This window comes from Prionailurus bengalensis, chromosome A2 (assembly GCF_016509475.1).
Source record: "Prionailurus bengalensis isolate Pbe53 chromosome A2, Fcat_Pben_1.1_paternal_pri, whole genome shotgun sequence".
Taxonomy (NCBI): Eukaryota; Metazoa; Chordata; class Mammalia; order Carnivora; family Felidae; genus Prionailurus; species Prionailurus bengalensis.
In genome coordinates, this window is record NC_057348.1 from 31712970 (window position 1) to 31736321 (window position 23352).

General features: G+C 42.4%; 1 protein-coding gene and 1 long non-coding RNA gene across 2 annotated transcripts; one reads left to right on the top strand and one right to left on the bottom strand.

Moving 5' to 3' along the window:
• The first annotated feature begins 573 nt into the window (after positions 1 to 573).
• Positions 574 to 2431, top strand: LOC122487398. Its single transcript, XR_006298366.1, has 3 exons — positions 574 to 728; positions 1075 to 1141; positions 2260 to 2431. It is a non-coding gene; the product is annotated as an uncharacterized LOC122487398 (long non-coding RNA).
• A 95-nt stretch (positions 2432 to 2526) lies between these two features.
• Positions 2527 to 18489, bottom strand: PSMD6 (proteasome 26S subunit, non-ATPase 6). Its single transcript, XM_043587863.1, has 8 exons — positions 18250 to 18489; positions 17320 to 17525; positions 13963 to 14108; positions 13505 to 13724; positions 13290 to 13398; positions 7808 to 7976; positions 2866 to 2943; positions 2527 to 2739 (listed from the first exon to the last, which is right to left on the bottom strand). The coding sequence occupies exons 1-8, from the start codon at positions 18392 to 18394 to the stop codon at positions 2643 to 2645; spliced, it is 1170 nt and encodes a 389-aa protein (XP_043443798.1). The 5' UTR covers positions 18395 to 18489; the 3' UTR covers positions 2527 to 2642.
• Positions 18490 to 23352: the final 4863 nt, after the last annotated feature.

Sequence of the window (23352 nt, forward strand, 5' to 3'; positions counted from 1 at the left end):
ACATAAGCCTGATTTCTCCTGCACTTTACAAATGAGGGGGAATAGGCTGGGAGAGATGAAGGAGGTTATTTCTCCCAACATCAGGTGGCCAGTGTGAGGGCAGCTGGGACCAGAATTGCCGATTTCTAGCTTTAGTGTCAGTCCTGTTTCTCCCACAGCATATGGCCTCTTAGAAAGAGACGGGTTGGATGCCAACTTTATTTTCACCTCCAGATTACTTTGAGGTATCATAGTAGTCCACTGGGATTTGTAATTACATAGAATAACTCGTGAACATTATGTAACAAAGGGTCCAATTTTCTATTAAAAACTACACGTACAGGGGATTAGAAATGGAGAGCATCAAAATGGTGACCGGAGCTGCCTCTCTAGGGTGTGGAATGACAAGGCAATCCGCTTTATTATCTCCTTTTGTTTTTTTTTTTCTGAAGTTTATTTTGAGAGAGAGCACGTGTGCATGAGTGGGGGAGAAGCAGAGAGGGAGCGAGGATTCCAAGCAGACTTTGTGCTATCAGCTCAGAGCCCAGGTCGGGGTTGGAACCCACCAACTGCAAGATCATGACCTGAGCTGAAATCAAGAGTCGGTGGACACAACCGAGCCACCCAGGAAGGTGCCCCCCCCGCCTTGGTATCTTGAATTTTTTTTGCAATGAGCATATATTACCTTTTAGAAAAAGGAAAAAATGGACTCTTCACCTCAAAACTGTATTGTTTCCTTCATCTGTAAGGTAAGTTATTCTAGACAGTTATCAGCTACTAGAGTTGTGACTCTCCCTATCCTGAACTAGATGGCTTGTTTCTTTTAGCTTAGCGTCTAAGTCATCCTCACCTCATTTTATGCAGTTGGGCTAAAACAGTGAAAAAAAATAAAATCAAGTACATTGAAAGCAAGTGGGGAAAAAGAAAAGTGTTTTGGGAACTCCCTCTCTAGACCAGGGGTAAGTCCAAGCCTTGAATGAAAAGCCAGAACCGCTCTGTGATCACGTCAGGCATGGCGATCTTAGAGGTGGGAGCGGAGGAAAAGGGCTATTTTAAGAAACTGACATTTCAATCCTTTTTTTTTTTTTCCTTTAGCATGCACTGCAATGAGTCAGTTTGCTATGAACAGAATTCTACTCTTTAAATGGACACAAGGAACACAGTAAGTTCTCAGTGGACTACAAGATGTTGGCTTTCACAAATTCCCCGGATTTTCAGGATCCTGGGTTAAGAGTACAGTACTTCTATTCACGTTTTCTTCAAGAAATTATAGTAATCATTAAGGTTTTGTAAGTAAGCGTTTTTGGGAATCCGTTAAGTGGATATTCTCAAACGCATGAGGCGTGTCCAGCAATTTACTAGCCTGCCACCCACCATACAGTGCCCGCAGGAAGTAGACTTCTGTCGGAGCACAGCTCTGGTCACGTCACTGGCCCCCTTTATTATCTGTAGTTTGCTTACACGTTTATCATGAATGAATGTTGAATTGTGTCAGTTACCATCGATTGAGATGTTTTCTCCTCTGTCACTGAATCATTCTGATCACAAAACACCACATACTTCTCTCCCCGTTTATAGTAAAATGCTACTTCAACTCAGATGGCTGTTGTCAAACTCAGAATTTAAAAAAGCTTCAGATCAACCCGGACTCACTCTCTCCCCACATTCTCATCTTTCAGCAAATTCGGCTCCTGCTATGGACCGTGACACTTGACAGCTTAAGTCAAATCGGGTCATTCGCTGCTTAAAACCTCCAGTGACTTTCCATCTTTCTCCTCCTAGATATTTGCAGGTTCTTCCTCTTTCTTTAAATGTCACCTTAGAGGCCTTCTGTGACACCCCCTAGAAGAGCTCTTCACGCCCTCATTCACTGTCTCATTTATCTGGTTTTAGATTTCGTTTTCATTGGGTTTTAGATTTCGTTTTTCCTAGCACTTCTCCCCATCTGACTCACAGGGTTTATATTCTAATTAAGAAAAAAAAAAATAGAACATCTTTGTTTTCCTTACTGTGGTGGTTTATTGGGGGAAAAACAGATCCCAATGCCAATATCGACATAGGTTGTTGGGTTTTTCTGATCAGTGTTCGATGAGAGTGGTATGTTCTGGACTCGAGGGTTAGGAAGTTACTCCTTTGGAGGAGACTACCATGTCTTCTGTGGTTATTCATTTGTGAGGGAAAGCTTGAGATGCATTTATCTACTGTCTGGTGTACTACATGGGACACGCGGTGTTTAGTTATGGACTACTATATGGCACGTATTCTTATTTATTTTGATAGAGAGACTCCCAAGCAGCCCGTGCTGGGGCTCGACTTCACAAACCGCAAGATCATGACCTGAGCCGAAACCAAGAGTCGGTTGGTTAACCAACCAAGCCACCGAGGCATCCCAAGTATGTACTCTTCTTCTTTCTAAAATTCAGGAGACTTTTGTATAAACCTCAGATTTGAACTCCGGCTCTATTGTCTCTGATTATCAAAGTGGCATTATTTTAGTATCACCAGCCTCCGTTCTTTAAAAGTAGGTATTAATAAGAAAAAAGTAAATCGAAAGAAACAACAATGCAGTGTTTATTTTATACAGTTGAACTGGGCACATAGTAAAGTAAGCTATAAAAATTCCAAATAGTTATCTCTAAAGGAAATCCTTGGTTTACATGGTTTTACATATTAATTACTCTGGAAAGTTTCTGAACTCTGTTTAGTAGCAGATCTCCTTTCTTGATAGTTTCTTGGTACTGCCAGTTCTTGCTATCAGGTCTATAAATAAATTCAAGAAAAAGATGGCATTATTTACCAGTCACAGTACTCCATAACCGTAGTCGGCCTGCTTTTAAAAGAATGCCCCTTATTCTGATACACAGTGGTACACAAACTTAACAGTACCTGTTGGTTTCCACTATTTCATTTACTTTATCTATTTTGCAGTGTAGTCTCCCTGCAGCAATAAATCTGGAGAGTTCCCTATAATCAAGAGGGGGGGAAAAAGGCATTAGTGTTAGCCTCATACAGAATTCTTAAAAAACATAAACTGCCCTAAATACGTGTTTCCACTCTCTCTCAAGGGGACATTTAGTTTGCTTCCAGGCTGAGCTATTGAATACGCAGTAGCCGAGAAGATCTTGGCATACTGCAGGCTCCTCTGCTACGAGGAGTATGAAATTTCCTATTTAGTGAATGAAATTATTCGTAAGCACATCTTTAAAGCTCCAAAGAAAAGCCTGGAGGGAGAGAAACAAATGGGGGCAGGGGCACGTGATACAACAAGAGCAGATCATGCTCTGGATTTTCAAAATCCCTTCTGAGCATGGAGGTGAAAAAAAAAGCTGGCAAATTATTTTTAAGACCTAAGAAGATGCCAGGCTAAATTAGGATCAGGAATGAACAGATGATAGTAGTCTGTTGTGAAAAAGGTCTTTCGGAATACCTATACAGTCATAACCCCAAACCTCAAACTGAACCTATCTAGAACATGGTCAGATGGGACTAGCATTAGCAATGAAGCACGGTCAGAGATCGTGTACCAGCACAGAGGGAAAAGTAAATGCTTACAGATGTACAAAAGCTGAAGACTTTGCAATGCTACCCAAGAGAATAAATGGAAAGATGACTTCTTTAAAATAATCTACTTGTAATAGAATAGGTCAATTTAAATACGAATTATATGACAGATTACTTTCCCAGATGCTAAAACATCCTGATCCTAGCATATGAACAACAAAAAAGAGACTGAATCTTAACAAATCTCTGACAAAAGTGCTGAGAATGGTATTAAGGCAACTAACTGTGACAAATCCCAGAAACTATATTTAAAGACCCCCTGATAAACCTGGTTATGTAAAGAGAATTTCTACATAGGACACCATCACCAAAACCAAGTCACAAACTAAATGACAACATGGACAGAAGATGTTGGCAGTGTAAATTACAAAAAAAAACAACCAAAAAAACAACCCACAGATCAAATGGCTCATTAAAATGTGGGCAAAGTTATATACACAAGGGAGATCCATTTTACTCATTAAAAATGCAAATCAGGGGCGCCTGGGTGGCACAGTCGGTTAAGCATCCGACTTCAGCCAGGTCACGATCTCGCGGTCCGTGAGTTTGAGCCCCGCGTCGGGCTCTGGGCTGATGGCTCAGAGCCTGGAGCCTGTTTCCGATTCTGTATCTCCCTCTCTCTCTCTGCCCCTCCCCCGTTCATGCTCTGTCTCTCTCTGTCCCAAAAAAAATAAATAAAAAAACGTTGAAAAATTAAAAAAAAAATGCAAATCAAAGCTGTAATGCCATCATACTGGGGAGAAGAAAGTATAATGCAATGCTGAGGGATGTCTCCCACTTACAGAAGAGTGAATGATATAATAAGATGCAAAGGAACTAAACGTTATTGAATCTTGGTAGAAAGAATTAGCATTTTTAATAAGGAAATGTATAATTTTGGAAAATCTGGTTATGAGCTTCAAAGAGCTTCAAAGCTGAAAAAGCTATGCTATTGGGAGATAGGTACAGACAGATACACAGGTGGCACACTTACTCTCCCTCAAAAATCTATCTGATCCAACCACTGGTCTTTTTCAACTTTTTTGGGTTTTCTAAACTCACTTGTGTTCGTTTTGCAAAGACTGAAATAGTTCCATTTCCAGAGACAGCTGCTAACCCATTTACAACTACTACTCCGGCGCTGAGGTTCACACAGAAAATTACACCGAATGTAACCACCGGCAGCCTTAATGGTTGCACCCAAATCTATCCAGGAACCTCTGAAAGCAGCTCTGACTTACACACGAGCTCTACAGACAAACTCCAGAATGCCCTCTGCTGAGGTTAGGACAGACTGCTCAACCCCAGAGCCTGACCGTGGATGCCCAAGGTGCTTGTCACTCCCAGCACCCCCAGATTTCAGAGCCTCACCTGTGCCTGGACTGGTGGGGCAGACTCCTCAGTCTGGCATTCAGAACCCTGCTTGTCTGTTTCTGAACATAACGCCACACCACACCCTCCTACGTTTTTTGTGCTACTGCTTCCACCGAGAAAGCCCCCTATTCCTTACCTTCTTAGGGAAATCTTAAAAATGCAATGACCTCAAGTCTAAAGGCGCACAAGGAGCCATCTGTGTCCGTTTCTCAGGCACTTGAATCACACATACTGACTCCCGGGTATGCTCACTCTGAACTCTACACCCCAAGAATAATCTGGGCGCAGCTTCCCTGCTGTTTACAACAACATAACTAGTATGTCCCCAAGTTTGCATGCAGGTCCCATTTCCCTGCTTTAGATCCAAACCACCTGTCCTCTCCTCTGTGCCAACCGAACACATCCCACGTTTGCTCGTCCTGCCAGCAGGGAGTATTTCCCCAAGCCTGCAGCATGGTGCCACACACACAGAAGGTACGCAGTAAGGATGAACGGAGTACTTACTGAACAAATAACCTAAAAACCAGATTTGCATCCCAGGTTTCAAGCAGAAGACCTACCAACACACAATGGTGTAATGCAGATCGCGGGTAACCTGTCAACAGAGTAGTGTTTACTCAAGTAATGGCCCCTTCCCATTCTCCAACAATATCTAAGGAAGTGGAAGAGTGATGGAGAATTATGTTCAAAATTACTAATTCAGACCCTTCTTAAAGGGAGGAATAAAAAGGATCCAGGAAGGGGTGCCTGGGTGGCTCAGTCCGTCAAACCTCCAACTTCGGCTCAGGTCGTCATCTCGCGGCTCGCGGGTTCAAGCCCCGCCTCCAGCTCTGTGCTGACACCTCGAAGCCTGCTTCAGATTCTGTGTCTCCCTCTCTCTGCCCCTCCCCTGCTTGTACTCTGTCTCTCCCTCCCTCTCTCTCTCAAAAATAAACATTTAAAAAAAAAGAAAGATCTAGGAAAAACCCAGATGTGAATTGGGTGTCAGAAATTTATTTCTAGGTAACACCTAGAGCTCTGTGTGTACATTTAACTTTTGCCTTTAGAGCCGGCCTGCAAGCATGAAGGAAAAAAGTCACATACCATCTGAAATACACCATCCAGAACTCAGGTCACCGTAATAAGTTGAACACTGCAGTATGTCTAATGGCACATTCCTGCTGCTTTTCTGCACCTTATCCACAATGTCATTTTGAGCCTCAAATAGCCCCCAAGTAGCCAAGGCTGGATCACCTCCGTGGCACAGTTAAGAAACTGAGGAAGGGGCAGAATCAGACCAAGGCCACATAGCTATTCAGTGAGAAAGCCAGAAGCAGCCAGGCCAGCCCTGGTTTTGCATGCACTACTCACCACAGTAAGCCACCCCTTCAGTGAGTCCTGAACAATCACATTCTTAATGGACACCCCCCCATTCCAGGAACCAACTCTGCTGGGCAGTAGTTACCAGATTGGAATTTCACAGACTAGTTCAATTCAGAACTAAAACCAACCTAGGCATACCAGCCTTCTATTTTGGTAACAATTTTTAAAATGCAAACAAAACAATCACTGCCTTTTTTCTTTCAAAGGAAGAGTATAAGGGGATTTCTGATAGTGACAGCTCAATAGAGGAGCTCAGGTCATACTGAAGATCTGTGTCTCTCACCCAGATGTAAACATTACCTCCAAACAAGCCTGTAAGCAAATATGCATGCTGAAGCAAGTAGGGATGGAATGTACGGGTGGCTAAAATTTACTTTGAAATGTTTGAAACCTAGGATATACAGATACAGAGTAAACCAGATACAACAAAATGTTAACGATACAATCAACACTGTAACCCCTTAGCACTTCCTACAGATGTGAAATTTTTCATAATAAACCAGAAAAATCAAACCCCTAAAATGAGAATGTTCTTTTTTAAATGAAATATAGCATGATTTAACTTTACCATCTTGTCCATTGTGGGCCACTGAAAACTATCACCAACATTTATAAGACCTGTATTTGGGAAGCACTGATCCAGATACTCTAAGGACAGCACATATTCTGAATGTGTACTCCTCCCACACCCTTGTCCAGGCCACCACCTATTTCCTCCATGAGCTACTGTACTCAACGGCCAGCTCAACTAGCCTCCCTGTCCCCTTGCAGTCTAAGACACAGCATGAAAACCTATCACTCTCATGCGTAACATCCTCCAGGGGCTTTCCACAGGGCCTAGATTAAAACCGAAGCTCCATACCATGGCCTACCAGGCCCTGCACAAATACGTATCTGCCTGACTCTCCCACAGCTCCCCCACCCCCCCGCCAACACTACCAATACACTGCAGCCAAACACATCTTTCTGTTCCATTATGTCCACAGATTCATTTCTATCTCAATTTACCTTATGTATTGATTTGCCTACCAGCTAACTCTCCCCATATAAAGAGTATTAAAGTCCATAACGACAAGGACCTGGAACAGTGCCAACCATAGCATAAAGGCTTAGCAAGTATCTGATGAATCACTGATTCAAGGGCTAAAAGTCCCATTTTTAACAACTAATGTGACTGGAATAGCAGCAGTAGCCAAAAAACCTGAGGCATTAGCAGAGAAAGTAGGATCTTAATGTGAGGTCTAAGAAAGGCATCAGAGTCATTACTATAGCAGCAACGTAGTCCACAGAGAAGGAACACAATACTGGTGTAGTAATAACTGGTCCTAACAACCTTTCGCAAAATCACTTGACCTCTCCACAACTTGATATCCCCATCTGTTACTAAAAGGGGCATATCATGAAGGCAGAAATAACAGATGACTGTTTTGATAATATTTAGAGAAAAACTCACTTTTTTTTTTACAATTGAGGGAAGCAATGTCCATTGAGAAAATGTACAAGTTGACACATAACTTCAAGGGATCTATATTAACATAATTGTTAAACTTACTGATCAATGAATTCCACACCAACACCAAAGGCTTCTGCCATATAGCCAAGAGTTAATGACCTATAGGATTCCAGCAGCTGGCTGTATGCATGAATTCTCATTTCTCTTACATAGTATCGATAATGAGGAGCAAAAAGCCAGTCCTTTTTCATTTCCTGTTCCACAACAGCTGCAACAAATAAGATGACAAATTGTTAAGAGAGAAATCAGAGACCATGTTTATAAGAATTAATAGCTTTCATTCTAAGGAGCTCTTAGAAGTCACTAAAAGTGGTTAAAATATATATATGGGATATTAACGAGCAATCCACACAAATTATTTTACTACATAGTTACTGCATCACTGCTCTGAAGAGTAAGGACATGGCAGTAAACCAAAAAGCCAAGACCCTGCTACCACAGAAACTAAGTTTTCAAAGAAGAGAGAGAAATGAATATACAAGACATTCTTAGAGAGTAATAAATTCTGTGTAGAAAACAGAAGAGCGACGTAACAGTGACTAGGAGGCCTTCCTGTGGTTTGGGTGGACAGGGAACCCCTCTGAGGAAGTGGCCAAACAGCAGGAGGCACAGAGCAATGCAAATAATGCAGAAGTCCCAAGGCAGGAAGAGCCCAGTTCGGCCCAGAATAGAAAGGAGGACAGATTCAAAACACAGCAACACAGAGACAGATATGGGGAGAAGGAAGGTAAGCAAGACCAAAAAAAATAAAAAAATGTACTTATGTTTCTGGCTTTAACAAGACGCAAATCCCTGGAGAAGGAGAACTGTTTTGTTTTGTTTCTTGGTTTGGGAGGTTTTTTGGAGGCAGGGAAAGGGAGATTCACAGTGTTCATGTGGATTCCCCTCTTAGACATCCAAGTGAAGATATCAAGGAGACATTCAGGCATGGGTCTGGCGCTCACTGGAAAGTTTGAGGCTGGAGACATGAATTTGGAAATCACTGCCATCCAGATGTACTTGACAGAATGAAGACGGGGACAAGAGCAATGACCAAGTCTGAGGCAGTCACTAAGAGGTCTGACAAAGGATAAGGTGGTAGGTCTGGGGAAAACAAAGGTGTGTTATCGTTCAAGAGAACAAAGATGCGGGCATGATGCAAAGGCTGGTCAACATCAAAGGAGAGAAGGATGAGTGAAGCAACGCGTGGTTCAGCAACATGGAAATCAATGGCCCTATAACAAGATAATGCTTATTCACATGAATAAAATAAATGCATAAATATCAAGTCATTACGTTGTATAGCTTAAACTTATACAACATGTCCTATCTCCATAAAACTGGAAAATACAGCAAGAAAACCCAGGGAAGAGACAGGGAAGCTAACTGTTCGTCAGGATGGGTCATATCCATAAGCCGAACATAAAACATCTTCTGTCATTTATGTGCCATTTAAAAGAAGACTGAAGAGTTAAATATAAACTATCCCTGGAAACAAGAAATGAATAAAATATCAACATAATTATTTTCCTCCTCTCAGACTGGTTAGCAGTACAGGGGCAAGGGGCCAGGCTCTCTTAAAATGATTTAAGTTGAGAGTAGAAATGGTTTATACATAAAATAAATCCATGGGGACACAGAATATAGTCAATAAGGTATTAACTTTGTATGGTGACAGATGGTAAGATTTATATGGTAATCATTTCACAATGTATATAAACATCAAATCACCGTGTTGTCCACCTGAAATTGACATTGCATTTCAGTTATACTTCAATAAAAAAGTGTAAATATAAATTGGCAGAGTATTTCTGGAGGGCAACAGTGATCAAGATGTATTGTGTTTATACTTTGTAAAATTCACTTTCTTGGGTTTCTTCCTAAGGAAATAAGTGGAAATAGAAAAAATGAATTATAAGAGAATGTTCAAAACAAAGTTGTTCACAATAGGAGAAAACTGTAAACAGTGTAATTTTTCATCAGTAGAGGATGGATTATGGCACATCCAACACGCTGAAACAGAAGGTCTTTTAGGAGGGTAACCAGAACGTCCAAGGAGCTCCACGTGTTTGATTTGCCACCACATATGCAGTGTCTGATACGTGACAGCTGCTTACAAATACTGACTCAATGACCAACTATTTTTATAGAGACATGAAAAGATATTCACGTTATACTGAGAAGAGAAAAAAAAGCGACTTAGAAAACAGCATGTAAAACACACCCACGTATGTTTAACGATGGTGTTACGTGCTTGTATCTCTGGACACAAATGTCCCTGAAGGACACATTTGAAACTTGAGAGCAGCAAACACCTCTAGAGAAAGGACCCTGGCAAGCATCAGTTAGGGAGACCCATTTTCTTCTTTAAATAACATTGTTTGAAATTTCTCCACGCGTACGTACAACCTTCGGTTTTTTGTTATGTTGTTTTCCATTTCTTCAAGTATGTTTGAATGAATAAAAGATTTGGAAAGATCTATAAAATGGTTCTCTCTGGAAGAATTTGATGAGTGAACACAGGTATGGATGTGGGAATAGGATTTTCTCTATTTTTAATTTTAAAAACAATCATATATTACCTAGAAAAAGATGCAGTTTCCTTTTTCAAACGAAATATTTTAAAGCACACACACTATGACCATCTGGAGAAGCAAAAAAGGCTCATAAAACCCAATAAACCCTACATGTCTCACTATACTAGAGAAGAAATGGTACAAATAATGACTTTGTCATCAAAGAAAATTTAACCATTCTTCTGCATCTAAAGTATCTGGGCAACATATTAATTTGGTAGAGATAAAAACTGTTATCCACAATGTTTAAATAAAAGACTGATTACGGATGGGGAGCGTAGGAGGAGGTTAATACTTTAACCAGTTTCCAAAGCCATCAATTTCCTATACAACGATAGTATTTTTCCTCACTTTTCTCTTAAGTTATTGATTTAATTAACACAACAGACATTTGTACAGAGCACTTACTAATATACAGGCAATGTACTGGTAGTCAAGTTCATTACAAAGATTTAAAAAAAAAAAAAAAGACTCCCAACAATCCTAGTTGGAAGAGACAAACTAAGAAAGAACCACAAAGTAATGTGCTCTTGTAAAAATGGGGCATATGACCAATAAGCACACAAGAGGTTCAACATCAGACAGATCAGAGTCAGAGAAATGTCAAAACCACCAGATAGCACTTCACACCCACTAAGATGTCTATAATCACAAAGACACAGTAACAAGTACTGGACGTGAGGAAACAAACTCGCACACGCTGCTGGTGGAGACTTGAAATGATACAGCTGCTTTGAAAAACAGCTTAGCAGTTCCTGAAATATTAATCAAAGAATTACCACATGATCCAGGAGTTTCACTACTAAGTACGTATACACACAAGAGAAATGTAAACAAAGGTCTGCACGAAACACACACAAATGCCCATCACAGCCAAAAAGGAGAGACAACCCAATGTCCATCAACTGATGAAGGGGTTTTAAAAGTGTAGTATATCCATACAATGGAGTATCATTCAGCCATAAAACTAAATGCAGCACTGGTAGATATCACAACAAGATGACCGATGAAATGGGCAACAGAAACCAGGCACAAAGTGCCACATATATGTGACGCCATTTATAGGAAATGTCAGAGTAAGACTATGCAAATCCATGGAGATAGAAAGATTAGTGGTAGGTGGGGGAGGAATGGGAAGTGACAGCTCAATGCTTCCAGATTTCCTTTCAGGGTGAAGATATTTAGGAATTCATGACGACTGCACAACTTTGTCAATAACGCCACCAAATTTTACACTTGAAACGGGTGAACTTTATGGTATGTAATTTATTTCTCAGTAAAAAAAGAGGAAGGGGCATGAAATAAGAGCTCCTCAGGAATGCAGGGGAGGGATTCATTCTGAAGAGGGGAAAGGCCCCACATTTGAGCACAGTAATGACCAGGAGACCCACAAGCATGAAAAAGGAAGAACGATAATTCTGCAATACAATCCTGTGTGCAAACACACCTGAGTATGCATGAGAAGATGAAGCCAAGCAGGAAACACATGGTAACGACCCTGTTCCCACGTCACATAAGGTAAGTAACATCAATTCTCAAAAAGCAGCCTAACTTTTTTTTTTTTTAATTTTTTTTTTTCAACGTTTATTTATTTTTGGGACAGAGAGAGACAGAGCATGAACGGGGGAGGGGCAGAGAGGGAGGGAGACACAGAATCGGAAACAGGCTCCAGGCTCTGAGCCATCAGCCCAGAGCCCGACGCGGGGCTCGAACTCACGGACCATGAGATCGTGACCTGGCTGAAGTCGGACGCTTAACCGACTGCGCCACCCAGGCGCCCCAAAAAGCAGCCTAACTTTTAATGCATAGAGAAAGCACTCCACAGACATCAGGCCAAAACCCACTTCAAAAATCGAACAAGCATTAGAGTCCCATCCCCACCCTTAACAATTCTCGTGAAGGCTATCTATTGAAGCAAATACTTTCTGGAATTTGCTGCATAAGCAAGAAAATGTATCAATGCCACGTTCTTCAAGTTTCAGGAAGATCATTTAGGAAGGACCTTTGGGTTGACTTGATGCAAGGCAATTTTTTTATCATCTTAGTATTTGTGCTCAACAACAGAAAACCAAATGACCACAAAGGAATGGGGACGACAGGAAAATCAAGCAGATTTGGGTAGGATCATTTAACTACTTTTGGAGGGATACCACAAGTACTTTCACAAAATTATTTTCTCAACTCACAGCCCTTGAAAATGATTTGCAAATCAGCCAAAGATTTACATACTGCATAAAGAATGACTCACTGCTGAATTCAAGACTCAATTAACATTAACCCAACAGGAAATGAAGGATTCCCTCACATCTTTCCCCATAAAACTCAATACTTGTAACCGACTATGTGCTCACTTCTGACTTCTACTCCCTTAAGACTCTAAATCAGGGAGTCTACCAAACTTCTTCATCAGAGGGCCAGACGCCAAACATTTTGAAGCCACTGACAGGCACAAAGCCCTCTGTCACATATTCTTCTCAGTTCTTTAAAAAAAAAACATTTTGTTATTTTTTTAGTTCTTTAAAAAAAATTTTAAACGGGTGTCTGGGTGGCTCAGTTGATTAAGCACGTGATTCGACTTTGGCTCGGGTCATAATCTCACAGAGATGGAGACCCGCATCAGGCTCTGTGCTGGACTGACACCGAGGCTGCTTGGTATTCTCTCTCCCCCTCCCGCTTGCACATGCGCACTCTCAAGATATATGAACTTAAAAAAAACTTTTTTCAAACAAACCTTTAACGGTGTGAACATCAATCTTGCCTACTGGGCTATACAAAAACAAGTCATAGTCTGCTAACCCCACTCCCTAAACAAAAGGGGCAAAACATTAGCCACACCGATCGAAGACCAGCAGCTACCTGCGCAGTGTTTTTCACATATATAAAAAGTCACCTTAGTTATCTGCACACTGAATCAGGATTAAGACGAAGACAGACAACTGACATGAGCAACTGAACTCTATCCTTACCTAACGACTGGAAGAAAACCGAGTAACGACATTCATAGAGGGAAAACAGATACTGCCGAACTGCCGGAAGGCTGTGCAACACCTCCAGGATCTCTGCTCCTTTAATCACCTACAAATTAAAAAGAAACAAACACAAATGTGTGCTTTCGTGAGTACTTAAGTTAGAAAAGCAGGGAGTAGTTTTTAAATAGGAGTATTAAAGATGTAGTTGTTACCTTTTCCCGGAGATCAGGTCTTTCTAAGGCAATCATGCTGACATAGACAGTGTAAGTCACAAAGGTTTTATAATCCATAAGTTCATAGGATGTAAATGTTGAAACTGTGTCAAGGAAGAGTTCAGCTGCCTGTTTGAAATCACGAATAGCCACACAGTAAAGACCTTGATATACTTTTAGGCGGTTTCTCCTGTCCCAATCTCCTCCTTCCTCTATTAAGCTATAAATAAAAAATAGTAAGGTCACAATCTGGAAATAGACAAGGCCACTTTTTATCAATTTTGTGTTATTTTCAAAGAGAAAACAACAACTTGAATCAAAAGAAAATATTTTACTAAATAAGTGCTTGAATTATTTGACCAATTTATTAGTTGTAAATAAAAGAGGCAAATTTCTTACATCGGTTTCTTATTTATAGCATAATTGAGAGACAATATATCCCCAGCATTAAAGAGTACCTTTTGGCCTTCTCTGTGTTTCGTGTGATGAGATCATTATCCATATAAAATAAGCCAATCCTAAGAAGATAAAACACAATATCCAGTCGGTGACCCAAGGCCACGGTTTTGTCATATGTCTTGCGAAAGGCTGTCAGAGCACCCTCCTGTCAAGAAAAGCAAGGCAACAGGTGAGAAAAGTTGAAAGTTTCAAAAACTATCAGCTGTCTGAAACTTTCTTAACAATGGGTAGAAGGAACAGGTAGGAGCAGGGATAAAATAACTTAGGCATAAACTGATAATTGTCGAAAGTGGGTGATAACTACATGCAGGTTCATTGTACTTTTCTATCCACTTGTATAAAAAATACATCAAATATGCCTAAACATATACTCAACATTCTAAAAAATAATGTAAGAAAAATAGTCACAATTTAGTCACAATTATTTCAATATTCTTTGCTCCACATTTTCAGTACTTTTCCCCTTGATTATACTATACTACTTTATTGTAAATGATCACACTACTTAAAAGGTTAATAGAAACTTTCCCTAAATCACTGACTATGAAAATACAAAGGAATGTTTATACAATTTTGTGTTAAAGCACTGTGGGATGAGATTTTTTTTTTAAGTTTATGTACTTTGAGAGAAAGAGAGCATGAGCTGGGGAAGGATGGGGGAGTGGAGGAAGAAGGGGAGAGAGGGGGAGAGAAGGGGGGGAGAGGGGGGAGAGGGGGAGACAGAGAATGAATGAATGAATATCCCAAGCAGGCTCCACTGCCCGCTGGAAACCCAACCCAAGGCTCAAATTCACTCACCGTGCGATCATGACCTGAACTGAAATCTAGGGCCAGAGACTTAACTGACTGATCCATGCAGGTGCCCCTAAGATGTTTCTACTGCTTTAAAAATACCAACATAAATACAATCATTTGTCTATACTTGGTACTTCTTTTTTTTTTTAGTGTTTATTTTTGAGAGAGAGAGAGCATGAGCATGTGCACAAGACGGGGAGGGATCCCAATCAGGCTCTGCGCTGACAGCAGAGTCCGATGTGGGGCTCAAACTCATGAACCCTGAGATCATGACCTCAACCGAAGACAGGGGCTTAACCCACTGAGCCACCCAGACACACCTATACTTGGTACTTCTTAGTATGTGTCTGGCCTTGTTTTATGTAATTATAAATTACACCTCTTAAATTAATAATAAGGGCTAGCAAGACAATAATGGACACAGCCAGCACTCAGATCTTGGTGTCTAAGTACAACTACCTTCCCACCCTGAGAAACAGATGATTCCAGGTTTGGAGAGTAAAAATAACAGGTGAGCCTGTAACATCCTCTCATGTGAGAAAATAAAGATGACCAATGAGATGTCAAACAAAAAAAAAACCTTCTTGAAGGAGTTTCCACTAACCCATCTGTAACAAAATGAGCACCACGAAGAATAAGGACTGTAGTCAATGGTAACACAGTGAATAATAAAAATCCATTAAGTAAGAGTAAATAACATATTAAAAATGAGAGTAGGGGCGCCTAGGTGGCTCAGTGAAGTGACCGACTCATGATTTCGGCTCAGGTCATGACCTCAAGGTTCCTGAGCTCAAGGCCCGAGTCGGGCTCTATGCTGGCAGTGCAAAGCCTGCTTAGGATTCTCTCTCTCTCCCTCTCTCTTTGCCCCTCCCCTGCTCATGCTCCCCCCCCCCCCCCAAATAAGCAAAAACACATTTTTTAAAAATCAGAGTAAACAGGAGGGAAAAAACAAAAAGTTACTTAATAAGCATGGAAAACGATAGGAGCACATCACCAAGGGATAACCCCTGATGTTGACTCAACCGTGTTCTTGTTGAAACTCCTCAAATCCAGAATCAACAGCTTTAAGTTGCTCACTCACACGTAATAACGTACCCTCTTTAAAACCAAAGCACATCACACAACTGGGAAAACCACACAAACTATCGGCTATTTTTAAACTCTTCTGATTTTTCCAAATTTTTAGTGACCACGTATCACGTTTACAAGAAGAAAAAACTTGTTTTAAGCCTAAAATAACAGTAACTCTGGTCATTAACATTTAAGCACTCTTTGCCGGCTACGAAGCTAAGCTCTCTGCCCCCATCTTTAACCCTCACTAAGTACAAACTGTCGTTATCCCCATTTTACAGATGAGGAAATGGAGGGTCCAGTAAATCATAATTACTGAAACCAGAACTCTAACCCGGCCCATCTGATCCAAGAATCCACACTATGACACTTTTTTATACTGATGCCACGACATCTGTCATCTAAATACTTCAGGAGGCACAACTTAAAATCAATGACATTCAAAGCCCATCCTCTTACCCACTATTAACACAGCTGCTAAATTAAAAATTCAAAAGGTCTAACACCTGTAGGTATTTCCTCTCATGCACTGACGGGAAAGAAATCAGGTTGCCTGATATGTGGAAAAAACCGGCCATATATATGAAGACAAAACTCCTTCCCTGTCCCAGCGATGTCATTTCCCAGAATCCTCTCGAGAGAACATGAGCATATACACACAAGGAAGCCCATTGAAGCAACCAGCACAAACAGCTGAAAAGAACATACACGTCCACTATTGGCGGAAGGGCCAAGGAAACAGCCCTACAGTGGACTACTAGCTAGGAATTACCCAGAATGAGCGAGAGTTATGTACGTTAACGTGGAAAGATCACGACGTGATGCTGAATGAAAAAGTAAACAAGACAACATGGGTGCCCTAACGTCCCACTTATTTAAAACAATTTTTTTAAGTAGTCTCTACGGGGGCTCAAACTCACGACCCTGAGACCAAGGGTCACATGCTCCACGGAGCCAGCCAGAAGCCCCCAAAAAGTTTTTTGTTTTTTTTTTTGAAACACTATCCTACCCAGTTTCTACAGGGACATTTACATGCCTGTAATAAAAGAAGTAAAAAGGTTACCTTTCAGGAGGCAGGGAACAAAGAAAAATCAAATAGAACTTCAGCATTAAGTGTAATGTTCGGTTTCTTACACGGCGACTCTTACTTACATAAAGAGTAATTTTTTAACTCCTCCAAAAGAGCCGATGCTTTCCAAGCAAGGTGAGAAAGAAAGGTGCACTACTGGGAATGACCCCATGGTTTTCGAAGCGGTACACAAAAACGTCTGCACCTGCACTTCCGTGTTTAATGGCACTCCTGACAGACTGGAGCAACAAAACTTTCTCTTTACTCACTTTTGTGCTCATTCACGAGGCCAGGTAAGCACATTACCTTTGTATTTTAAGAAGGATGTTAATTTTTTAAGTGAGACGTTATTACCCTAGAAAAGTGCTTATCTGCGGCTACACAAGGTGGGGGGGAGGGCGGGGGGACCACCTCGGCTCACCTTGTCACCTATCCGGCACAGGTACTCGGCCTTCGCCATCATGGCATCCCGGATTTCGCTCTCTCCCAGATTCTTCTCTGCATCTTCCAGCTCCTCGTCCAAACGTTTCAACTCTTCCTCATTCGCCTTCTTCATCTTACTGAGCAGGTCTGTATCCATCTGCCAGTCGAGGGATTTGCACAGGGCTTCGTAATAAGGAGCCATGTCTGCGAGCCAAAGAGAGGGCCGTGACTTACGAGCGGGCGCCCCTGGTACCCTCAGGTCCGTGCCCACCCCCCTCTTCGTCTCGCACGAGCCGCTGTCCTCCCCGTCACCGGGAAGGAACGGGACAGAGCCCGGCGAAGGGCCTGGCGAAACGTAAACGCCTGCTGCTGGGAGGTTGGCATCGAAGCCAGTCCTGGCTGGGGACAGGGCAATCCTGTTTGCCTCCGGCCGGCTTCTGTTCCAAAAAAGCCTTCAAGCAGCGGAAAGAGGCCAGTTTGTGCACACGCGCCGCCAGGCCTGTTCAAGGATACAGAGCCCAGGGCCAGTGCCTGCGACGCACGACTCCGCGACCCCAGACTTCCCCTCCGTGCGGACAGCTGGCCCCTCTTACAGGACCGCCCCCGCCCAGGCCTAGCCGCTAAGGACCGCAGGTCCCGAGCCCTTCTTCTGTGCCGGGCACGCAGCTCGGCACCTCGGCACTCCCGCCCAAGCTGCCTTCAGAGGGGAAGGGCCGCCACACACGCAGACCCCTCTGACGGCACGGCGCCAGGGCCCCGAGGGCACCCCTAAGGGAGGGAAGGTCCTGAGAGCCCGAGAAGGCGAGCCTGGTCTCCGGGGGCCCGTCACGGGGCGCCCCGAGCCCCTGCGGGGAAAATGCCCGCGGGCTCCGGGACGCGGGGCCAGCCCGGGCCTAGGCCGCTGACTCGGCGCTCGCGCGGGCCTCACTATTATCCCGGACGGCCGCCATCAGCTCGTCGCGCACGGCCGCGTCTCCGCGGTGCTCGGGCAGGCTGAGCAGGAAACGCAGCTGCGCGATGCGCAGGTCGGGGTTCTTGGGCAGACCCTCCTCCTCGAGGTTCTCCAGCGGCATCTCGGCGGCGGCGGTAGGGGCTGAGGGCGGACGGTAACTAGGCGCTGATCCGCGGCGGCTGCGGCAGCGGAAGCGGGAGGAGTCGGCGAGCGCGCCCGGCAGCCTCCGGCCCGGCTTCCGGTCTCGGGTCAGCCTCCGCCAGCGGCGTCCTCTGCTGGACGCGCTACGGAACACCTCGCCCGGCATGAGCGCCGGCGCCCCCGTGTGGTCCCAAACGGCTTTCCCTCGCTCTAGGCCCCCTAGAGTCCCTGTATGCTAGAGGCCCAACTCCCAAGTTTGATTTTTCCAAAAGTCTCCCTCCCTCGCTTTTTAGCTAGTGTACTTTTCATTCCGTTCCTAAGTGACAGGAGCTGGCAAAGTTTTTGAAAATATCACCACCACCACCACCATCATCATCGTCAATAACAGCAACAATAAAAACAGACACCAAAATTTGTGGCATCCGTACTCTGCCGGAGCAAGGCCGTGTATCAGCTATTCAGCAATGCCAGGGGAAAAACCTCTGTCCACAGCGGCAAAACCCACGTTCTTTCCTCCAGTCTAAGGAAATGGCACCCCGAATTCCAGCCTTAATACAACGACATTAACATTTTGTTTATGCATCATTTAAACCATTACACGCCCGCATTTTCAGCCTCTTTTTGTTCATGTTGCTATCGGGTCTTCAGACTCGGTACTAGTTACATGAAATTCCATCTGGTGAATTTGCCATAATTTACTTTTACTCTTCCCTCCATGAGAGGTACCTTTAGGTCGGCCATGGTTATTGTTTTCCTACTATAAAAACTGAGATGAGGCGCCTGGGTGGCTCCGTGGGTTAAGCTTTTGGCTCAGGTAATGATCTCACGGTCCATGAGTTCGATCCCGACATGAGGCTCTGTACTGACAGCTCAGAGTCGGGAGCCTGCTTTGGATTCTGTGTCTTCCTCTCTCTCTGCCCCTCCCCCACTCGTGTGTGTGTGTGTGTGTGTGTGTGTGTGTGTGCACGGTGCTATCTCTCTCTCAAAAATAAATATTAAAAAAAATAATGAAAAAAACAACTGGGATGAACATCCTTGGGTGTGTACATCATTTGATATTTTGCGGTTATTTCCCTTAGCATGCATTCCCATGCAGGATTAACAGACAAAAGGAAAGAACGTTCTATGAGTTTTAAAAATGTAATGTCACATGGTTTTCCAGAGGAGTTGAGCCAGTTTATATAGGCAGTGAAAATTTGGGACAGCAGTAGGCATCATACCACACATTTTTAAATTATTTACTTGTTTTGGTAAAAATAAGCATTTTGAGGACCCCTCAGATGATAGAGAAAATATAAAGAACACAGAAAAAAATTACTAGCACTCCATCATGTTAAACTTTCAGCGAAGAACTTTCTAAACCATCTTTCAGTCATTCGCTCATTCAACAAATATTATTGCATTGTTGCAAAGTACCAGGTGCTATGAACAGAGAGAGAGAGAGAGAGAGAGAGAGAGAGAGAGAGAAGGAGAAAGAGAGAGAGAGGGAGAGGGAATCCCAAGCAGGCTCCACACTCAGTCTGCTCCCAATTCAGGGGTTGATCCCATGACAGTGGGATCATGACCTGAGCCAAAATCAAGAGTCAGACGATCAAGTGACTGAGCCATCCAGGTACCCATTAAAAAAATTTTTTTGTTTTAGATTTCATTGTTTTCATGTACCAACTTTTATTCCATCAATCCTTAATTGCTATCAATTTGGATAATTTTTATTTCCTCAGTCTTATAAATACCATACTACTGATCATGTACGTGTATAAATTTACATATTTATACAATTATTCCTTAATTCAAATCCCTAAAAGTGTAATTTCTGAATAAGAGAGTCTAAGCATTTTATATTTCGACATACTGTGTAAGAATTATATAAATTAGTTTTCAAAAAAATGACAGAGCAATTTACGGTCCCACCAGTATTAAACAGAGGACCCATCTCCCTCTTTATCAGTACACTTCTGTCAACCATTTTAAGCTTTGGCAACAATAGCAATGTTGCTTTTCCTTTACATTTATTTTATTATCATAAGGTTGAATTCTTTTCACATTTCTACTACTATATGTATTTCCTATGTATTTCCTCTTATGAAATGCCTCTTTTGCTTTGTCAATTCTTCTATGGAATTTTCTTATGAATTTGTAAGCACTCTTCATATCTTAAGGATCTTAACTGTCAAGTGTTGCAAATTTCCCTATTGTTTTACATTTTTCTGGAATCTTCTCAACATAAAAGTTTACCATGTTTATATAGTTAAATTTATCAATCTTTTCCTTTATGTCTCTGTTCTCACAGTCAGGTCTTAGTAAGATCTTTCCAACATCATGGTTTGGAAAGTATTAACCCACGTTTCCTTAAATATATTTTTCTTTCTTTCTTTCTTTCTTTCTTTCTTTCTTTCTTTCAGTGCTTTAGTCTTTGATCCATCTGGAACATAAGTCTAAAAATACATAAAATATTTTCATAATTTACTAGGCAAAAAATATACATATATTATGATCATATTTTTCTAATCCGGAACTCATTACTTGACATAAGACTTGACAGCAAAGAATATTTGCAGTTAGCTCTATCTTAACAAAATAGGCCTGTTCTCAAATGTCTACCCTCCTGCTGATGGAACTCCTGGGAGTGGCTGCTGTGTCACATGACCCAGAACTGATTAGACCAAGTGAAGCCAAAGGAAACCAATTCGTTGTCTGGTTGGCAGTTCATGACTAATCTGGCTTATCTCAACTAGATGAGCTGGTTGGGTGAATTCTGTTCTCTTCAGGAGAATTTGAACTAGGAAATTCCCTGGTGGTGTACAGAAAGAAGCAGTCCAGAAAAGCCAATATCTGAGTAAGAATTCTAGAAAGAATAGAGAAACCTGAGAAGACAGATGTCCTAGAACTGAAGGAGACGGCATTTCAAGTTTCAAAGAATCCATTGCACAGCCAGCAGTGTGGATTTTTTTTTTAAGGATACTTCACTGTGCAAACTTAAAACACTGGGTTCAAGGAGAAAATTCTGAAGGTTTTCAAAGAGAAGAAATAAGGTCACCTGGACAGGAATAAGAATCAGAATGATAGGTAGCTTCTGAAATGCAACACTGGTGACCAGAAGTCAATGGGACAAGGCCCTCAAGATTGAAGTAAAATGGTTTCCAGCCTAGAACTCCAGACTCAACTCTTATTCTACGATGAATATAGGGATTTTAAGACCGGCAACATCTCAAAAACTTACCTCCCATGCACCCATTCCTAGGAAGGAAGTCACAGAGGATGAACTCCCCCCAGAAAATGGGAAATTCCACCCACGAGAAGAAGTATCTCTGGGAGGGTATCAAGGTACATCTCAGGATGACAACCTTGCAGGTGACCTAGAGAGCAGCTCATCAAAATTGGAGTAAGGGTAGGTTTTCCTTGACAAGTCTCTCTCTCTCTCTCATACACACACACACACACACACACACACACACACACATGCACACACACACGCACGCAGGCACACACACATACACACATGCTCAGTCCACCAGGAAATCTTACTCTAAGTCCCAAATCTATCCAGACTCTGACCACTTTCTACCATCCCTACTGTTGTCACCTGGTCCTGCCCACCATGATCTCTTACTTGGATCACTGTGGTCTCCTACCTGGTCTCCCCGCTTCTCCCCTTGCGATCTTCTTGACAAAGCAACCAGCAAGGCATCATCCTTTCAAAATTTAAGTTCCCCATTTTACTTGTGAAATCAAGCCCCCGCAGTGGCCCGCAGGCCCTGCAAGATGGCATTTGCCAAAGTCCCTGCTCTTCTTCTCCATGTTTCCCTTCACTCACTCTGCTGCAGGCCCTGCCTCCTAGCCCTTGCCTGCACATACCTGGCATCTACTCCTTGCAGGGCCTCTGCCCTGACTACTCCCTCTGCCTGGAATATGCTGCCCCAAGACACTCTCGTTCTACTCAAGGCTACTCAAATGTTACCTCTCAGGGGGGCCATACCTACCTGCCTCTTTATTTAATTTCTTAATTAATTATTTTTTAAATTTACATCCAAGCTAGTTAGCATATAGTGCAGCAATGATTTCAGGGGTAGATTCCTTAATGCCCCTTACCCATTTAGCCCATCCCCCCTCCCACAACCCCTCCAGTAACCCTCTGTTTGTTCTCCATATTTAAGGCTCCCTTATGTTTTGTCCCCCTTTTATATTATTTTTGCTTCCCTTCCCTTATGTTCATCTGTTTTGTATCTTAAACTCCTCAAATGAATCAAGTCATATGATATTTGCCTTTCTCTGACTAATTTCACTGAGCATCATACCCTCTAGTTCCATCCACATAGTTGCAAATGGCAAGGTTTTGTTCTTTTTGATTGCCGAGTAACACTCCATTGTATATATATACACCACATTTTCTTTATCCATTCATCTATTGGTGGACATTTGGGCTCTTTCCATACTTTGGCTTTTGTTGATAGTGCTGCTATAAACATGGGGGTGCATGTGTCCCTTCGAAACAGCACACCTGTATCCCTTGGATAAATAACCTAGTAGTGTGATTGCTGGGTCGTAGGGTAGTTCTATTTTTAGCTTTTTGAGGAACCTTCTGACTGTTTTCCAGAGTGGCTGCACCCGTTTGCATTCCCACCAACAATGCAGAAGAGATCCTCTTTCTCCGCATCCTCACCAACATCTGTTGTTGCCTGAGTTGTTAATGTTAGCCATTCTAACAGGTGTGAGGTGGTATCTCATTGTGGTTTTGATTTGTATTTCCCTGATGATGAGTGATATTGAGCATTTTTTCATGTGTCGGTTGACCCTCTGGAAGTCTTCTTTGGAGAAGAGTCTATTCATGTCTTTTGCCCATTTCTTCACTGCATTATTTGTTTTTGGGGTGTTAAGTTTGATAAGTTCTTTATAGATTTGGGGTACTAACCCTTTATCTGATATGTCATTTGCAAATAT

What these genes read in the sequence shown, in the direction of transcription:
- PSMD6 (XM_043587863.1), bottom strand. Translation starts at nt 18,394, where the DNA reads ATGCCGCTGGAGAACCTCGAGGAGGAGGGTCTGCCCAAGAACCCCGAC. An exon ending in GGCGGCCGTCCGGGATAATA is followed by an intron (nt 17,526 to 18,249) that starts GTGAGGCCCGCG and finishes TTTGGCTCGCAG; the next exon opens with ACATGGCTCCTTATTACGAA. An exon ending in AACACAGAGAAGGCCAAAAG is followed by an intron (nt 13,725 to 13,962) that starts GTACTCTTTAAT and finishes TTTTATTTATAG; the next exon opens with CTTAATAGAGGAAGGAGGAG.